General features: G+C 36.1%; 1 protein-coding gene across 1 annotated transcript; it reads right to left on the reverse strand.

Annotated features, from left to right (window-relative positions):
- Window positions 1–1,310: 1,310 nt before the first annotated feature.
- LOC109094398 (forkhead box protein I1c-like) lies at window positions 1,311–2,992 on the reverse strand. The gene is made up of 2 exons (XM_042735994.1): window positions 2,256–2,992; window positions 1,311–2,147 (listed from the first exon to the last, which is right to left on the reverse strand). Exons 1-2 carry the CDS (start codon window positions 2,884–2,886, stop codon window positions 1,633–1,635), a joined length of 1,146 nt encoding a protein of 381 aa, XP_042591928.1. The 5' UTR covers window positions 2,887–2,992; the 3' UTR covers window positions 1,311–1,632.
- Between the last annotated feature and the right edge of the window lie 3,699 nt (window positions 2,993–6,691).

Genomic DNA, 6,691 nt, shown 5'->3' on the forward strand with positions numbered 1-6,691 from the left:
CTGAAGAACCTTTGAGCCACTAGATTCGGTTTTAAAGAGTGAGGATGATGTGAACCTTACAACATCCCAGCTAACAGGAACGTTCTCTGAACATTCTGGCAAGGTTCTCTCAAAATTAAGAACAAACATTCTTTGGTTATCTGGTCTTCAGTAACGTTCTGAATCATCATTTATGTATCGTTCATGGAATGCTTTTCTGAAACATTTCTGGATGTTGTTGTTAAACAATAAAGATATGTTTCCGACTAAAAAGTAACTTTCCCATTTTATTTGCAAAATGATTCAATAAAAATTTTCCTTAAAGTTTCCTCTAACATTCATAACCAAGAAAAAAAAAAAAGCATTTAAAATAAGAGAACATTCAGAAATAATGTTTTCATAACTTAATGGTAACATTCACCAAACATGGGATTTTTATACACCAGTAAATAAGCGAGAGTACATAAAAGCTCCCAGACAAACAGCCGAACTTTTGAACTCTCCAGATATGAAGCTGTCATGACTTGTCTAAATCAGCTGCATGCAAAGCAACAAGCGGAAAATGTCTCCGTCTCACCTACTGTTTTCATGCAGGTCAGACTGGACATGAGTTAATGGTAGAAGGGGAAGTTGAATCTCTAGATAAAGCGGTGGATCATATATGGCTATTTACACCATCACCCAATTGAGTCTGTGCCATTCAATGCCAGAGCTTGTACAGTAAATAAACAGGCTGAAAAACTTCCCTGAGATAATGAGGACAGTGAAGAGTTAAATGTGTCTGGCTTTTTGCAGAAAGCAATTAGGAGGAGAGGACACAGCGGGGGCACAGATTAATTCAAACGCTCGATTAAACCTGAAATTCTTTTGATAAATAATTGTGAACTCAATATGTTTGCTGGGGTTGAGCTGTTATGGGAAAAAGATGGGCGCTGGTTAAATTGCCTTGAAATTTAGGCTTTCAGAAAGAACACATCAACACATTTGCACTAAAAATATCAAGTGTAATCTGATCTTTCAATGCTACTGTTCAAAACTAAACTGTACTTTAGTGCAAAAGCTAATTAAAAGTTGTCAGTAAACTGACTGTTTGATTGCAGCCATCCACAAACAAACTATATATAATTGCGAGCTACTGTAAACAAACTACATAAACATGCAAACATGTTTTAATTGCTGTTACAGTTATGTGCATCTCTGTGGCCACCCGCTGATCGCGTGGGAACACACTGAGATGCACTAGGTGTTTGTGTTTGTTGTGCCATTGAGCAGATAATGGGAAATCATCATGCATATAATCAGCAAATAAACAGAAATCGGTGATACAGACATTTCAGATATATGCACGTTTATTTACAAATCCAAAACATTCCATTTAAATAAAATATATCTACATTTGTTCTACAAAAAACTGAAGGCACTTGTTATGGTGGCCTAGGAAATAGACATGTGTGGACTTAAGTATCACAGTTTGGTGCAAGGTTACCATTAATTCATTGCAGAGTAAATGTAAATGATGCAAACCCACTTGCTGATGCATCCCAAAACAGAGTCTGAATAAAAATGAACTCTGCGACTGAGGTGAGCTTGTATAGAAATGAATATAGACATTTTGTCCATGTACTCACAGAGCACATTAGAAGTTCACAAACTCTAAACTTCTGTTCCATCCCGGTTGTATATGAGGTTATTGACAGTGAAATGGTTGGAGAGCGAGTTGATCAAGCCACTGTTGTTATGGGACGCTGAGTAGTAGTTCAGTCTGTTGGTGTTGAGATGGCCTGGTTCTGATGGAGGGGCAATTTCATGTCCAGACATGCCGTGCGTAAAATCCCCCAGGTGTCCAGAACTGACGTCTCTGCTTCTGATCCCGTTGCCGTTTCCAGGCATTATCGAGTTCATGTTACCGATAAAGTTGTTAAAACACGGGCTGTGCTCTGCAGACGGTGAGGGGGATGATTTGGGTTCGCTTGAGGTCGGAGAGTTCTGGAGGCTCTGCGGGGACGCGCTCATCAGACTCGCCGTGTCCGCCAATTTGAGCGCGTCCTCGGATTTCACCGACAGGCTACTGGGGTTTCCGTCAGCTCTTCTCTTCCTCTTTCTTCTGAAGTTGCCGTTATCGAACATTTTCTCGCAGTTGGGGTCCAAAGTCCAGTAATTTCCTTTCCCTTAAAAAAATAAACGGGAAAACATGTTAGTTTTGCAATGAAAATTCTAGCGCGTAATTATGCACGCCAAACTAATTCGAATTTTTGAAAAAAGAGCTTCAAACTTACCAGGGTCGTCCTCATCCCGAGCGACTTTCTTGAAGCAATCGTTCAAGGACAGATTGTGTCTTATGGAGTTCTGCCATCCGGCTTTGCTTTTCTTATAAAAGGGAAAGTTGTCCGCCACATACTGATAAATCTGACTGAGCGTCAGTTTCTTATCCTGCGCGTTCTGAATAGCCATCGCAATCAGTGCTGAATATGAGTAAGGCGGTCTAACCATCTTGAAAAGTTCTTGCTGACTTGAAATGGACAGCCAACCGAGATCCGCGCTTCCGAAACCGGTGGGAGGAGGAAGAAACTGCCGCTGGTTCGTCCCAAATCCTGGCTGAATGTAAGAGCCTCCGTTCGGGCCTGAGAGATAGGGGGATGAGGCGATACCCGGGCTGTTCATCCACAGGTACGGGTTGGCTGTGGCTGAGGTGTATTCACCGAGTCCGTAGCTGGAAGGATGCGCGGGTGGCCTCTGCGCGTGGTGGTGGTGATGGTGGAGGTTCTGTTGGTACATGCTGAAGTTGGTGTCGCAGTACACGGTCATGTCCAGGATGTCCTGCGCGCTGTGGTGTTGGAGAGGACTGGTCTGCTGGCTCGACGGCTGCTGCCCGAACGCGTTCATAATCCGTTCTCCCTCTAGAAACATGAGTTTCACCGAACAGACCCGTTGGGTGCGCTCGTCTCTGAGGGTTTATTCGAGAGTGCCGAGTGCGCGTCAGGGGAGGGGTATTTAACCTGTCCAGGGCGCATGCAGTGAATGAGCTGCTGGATGGCAACCCCTCCCACTGTCACACTTCCCCTCAATTAACTTCATCCAATATGCATCAATCTGGCGTCGAGGTTCATGCACCCCCAAAAAAGTGTTTAACTAAACATTAAAAACAGGGGTACTTATTCATTTAAAAATAAAGAATAAATTGATAATTAAAATAATAAAAAGAAAAAAGAATTTAGTTATGGATGAGTGGGTAATGATCAAACTTTTCATGTCTCAGTGTACGGTCATTTTTAAAAGTTTCTGTGTAGATACAACCTCAAAATTAAAAATTAAATAAAAATAATAAAATCAAATCAAATAAAACCTACTGAACATTTTCACCGCTAATGCTCTGAGGGGAGAAATGATACAGCTCGTACGATAACGGGGTATGTTGTCTCATTGTGATTGGTCAGTTGTTTACGTTAGAACCTGCCATTGGAATAACAGGTTGCCTGCAGAATATAACAAGTAAAACATTCATTTTAAAACAGTTTTTCGCTATCTGACATTACTAAGATTTATATGAATAACAGTATATATATATATATATATATATATATATATATATATATATAATATATATATATATATATATATATAATAGGCCTAAAACCTGCCTTCATTATTGCTAGCCTATAAAAGTGTAGTTTTATTGTTCAATATCAGCAGATATAGGCTAATAAAAATCGTGAATTTTAGTTGGTACTGTAACTTAAGTGGATCAAAACGTTATTCTAATTTAAGATTTAATTCAACGATTGAAACCAACATATAAAGCAACTGCTAGAGAAAACAAGCGTTTTTGTAACCAGACATTTGACTCAAAATCTTAACTGATGACAGCTGAAATAAACATCTAAATGTTTTTGGGTGGAAATGCTGTTTGTCAATTAAAAGAGAATTTTTTTTTTGGAGAGGGTGTTGTTGTGTTTTATTATCTTTTAATGTGATTTTTGTAGTTTGACGAAACTCCCCCATCCCCATGCTATGCAAATGTACAGTACAGCTTATATCACGAGAACTCAGCGAAGTTTCGCATGAATTTACAAATGGATACGACAGAAGAATCAAAATGGACAGGAAGTTTTGGGAAAGGCGTTCAGTTATTTAGCTTTTGCATGAAAATGTAGACTAGTTCTCTGATTTATACACTCTCATTCTTTGCAATTATTTAATTTAAATTTTCAAAAATGCACAGGACATTCATCCGACGAGAACATCTAATAAATAAACAAACAAATAAATACGAATTACAAACTATTATGGTCTCTGGAAATATTTGTCTCACTATAACTATAAATATGGTCTGGGGAATATAATTATTGCAAACATATGATGAATTATTAAAGTTTTCATAGCCTAAATTAAAAAGTAGTCTTTCTTTCAGTCAATCTTTTGTCTTTTTTTCCTCTTTGTTAATTAGTCTTTGTTCAAGAGTAAACAAACATCTAGCCATATAACCTCTACTACAAAGATGTGAGGATAAAAATAAAATAACTGAAGGAAATGATGGCGATGGTATTTTAAGCTTATATCATGTGCATGACATACACACTGATAAAGTTGATAGAAGTCCTCTACGGGCCTGGTGGAGGTGCACAGAGATGCTTCTCTATCGCCACCTTCTGGAGTACGAGAACATTCAACTCTGTAAAGAGTTGACAGTGACAGATGCAGTCACAATAACAATGCTCATAAGATGTAGCAAATGATAGAAAATCACAGAAGACGGACATGCCATGGCAAGTAAACCCTAAAACGCCCTTTGTCATCTTTCTTCACATTTTCATCATTCCAGTTTAAAATGCAAGCTGTTTTTCTTCCTTTCTGACATGAAACGTTGAGTATTTAACAGAGATTCATTTATATCTTAACTGAACATGAGACATTATAGTAGTATAAAAATAAGTAAATAAATAATCAAAACACATTCACGTCATTTACATAAAGTATGATGCATTTTCAATAATAAGGGTGAATAAAAATGAAATATTTTGCATCTTTTTCTTGCATTATATATGAAAGGTTTTATGTTATAGATTGATTTTAAAGGAATGTAACTTTGTCACGTGATATGTTCCCTCCTCTCCTTTATAGTGAGTAAGGTGCACACACCTCTTCTGTGAGTACTTAACTCAAACCACAACCACAATCAAAGTTACTTACCAACTTACCTTAAATAAACAAATACAGTTTTTTTTTTTTTTTTTTTTTTTTTTGATCCTTTCCATGATAGGAACAGGACAGGGAACTCTGCACCCAGGGCAGCTGAGACAGGAAGCAACTCATGCAATGACCTGGAAATAAATAAATAAATAAATAAAATTAGTAAATTTTCAAAAGTAAATTGGGTAAATTTTAAGAAAAATAATGCGGAAAAAAAGGGAGGCGACATTTTAAAATGTATTAACAAGATTTTTTTTTTTTTATTTGCACCCCTTTCATGATATGAACATGAAAGGAAATTATTACATAGGCTTTATTTTATAAAAATGTTTTATTTTTAAATGACATAAAAAATATTCATATTTTTAAACAAAATAGATTCTTCTAGAATTGAATTTCGTTGAAGTATTTTGAAATTATGCACCGTAAAAATTCCTGGAAAAACAGAAAACCACCTTTGCTTTCAAAGGCAATTACAGTATTTATTATTATTATTATTATTATTATTATTTATTTATTTAATAATCGAGAGCCTTGTGTAATAAATATATATATATTTTTTTTTTATCCATTTCTGGATGGGATGTTATTAATTCGTGCATAACCTTTTCCAAAATCTGTAATAAGGGAGATGGTGCTACCGTGCTAGACTAGTTGCCACACTATTTGCAGTAAATATTTCTCTTGAATAGACTACGAAAATGTGTAAAAATATGTAGTTATGTAATAATGTAGTTTATGTAATGTAGTTATGTAATAATGTAGTTTCTTGATTTTTCTGAGCTATAACTGCAGTTAAAATAAGTTTATGAAAAACAGAATGTGGAGATATATATTGTCTAAAACAGCAACAAGCTGAAAATAAGTAAATGAACAAAACAGGGTTTGTAATTGTAAATAAATCATAACAGACAGTATGCTGCAGTCCATAAATGTTTTGTTTTCATAATTTACTAAATTTATATAATAACTGAGTACATTTTGAATCCATGTTTCAATCCGTGTTTTTGGATTATCGCCATAGACATAAACAGAGAGAAGTAGCTCCGGCTACAATGTTCTTCCGCAAGACGCATGCAGTTTTGTTAAGAGCGTCTAGGCCTACTTTAAAATCATTTCAAGTCGGACCAGCAGATGGAGACATACATTTATCATGATCTTTGATACTGTAGGGACAATGAAAACTTTCTCCGTCACTGTAATAAAAGTAGAGCTATATGAGAAATCTTCAAGAAATACTTCAAAAATACAATAAATTTAAATCTTAACACCTTGACATGTGCACACATATCCTATAAAATTCTTCTACATTATTGTGTAACCTACATTGAATGTTGGCTTTTTTAATAAACATTCTATGTCAATGTAACTCTATGCCATGTCAGCAGTTTGGAATTAAAAAGGCCTGTGTGTAACTACTAGATAATAGTTTAATCCGTGTAAGTTTAAACTGAGAGCAAGATAAAGACTCCTTTCTTAATCTAATAAAATCACAAACAAATTTTTGGCATTGCAAAGTTTTGGG

This window comes from Cyprinus carpio, chromosome B12 (assembly GCF_018340385.1).
Source record: "Cyprinus carpio isolate SPL01 chromosome B12, ASM1834038v1, whole genome shotgun sequence".
NCBI lineage: Eukaryota > Metazoa > Chordata > Actinopteri > Cypriniformes > Cyprinidae > Cyprinus > Cyprinus carpio.

Excerpts from the sequence above, each read along its gene's own strand:
- LOC109094398 (XM_042735994.1), bottom strand. The coding sequence starts at position 2,886 with ATGTTTCTAGAGGGAGAACGGATTATGAACGCGTTCGGGCAGCAGCCG. Across the intron at positions 2,148-2,255 it reads TCGGGATGAGGACGACCCTG|GGAAAGGAAATTACTGGACT; the intron begins GTAAGTTTGAAG and ends TATTTTTTTAAG.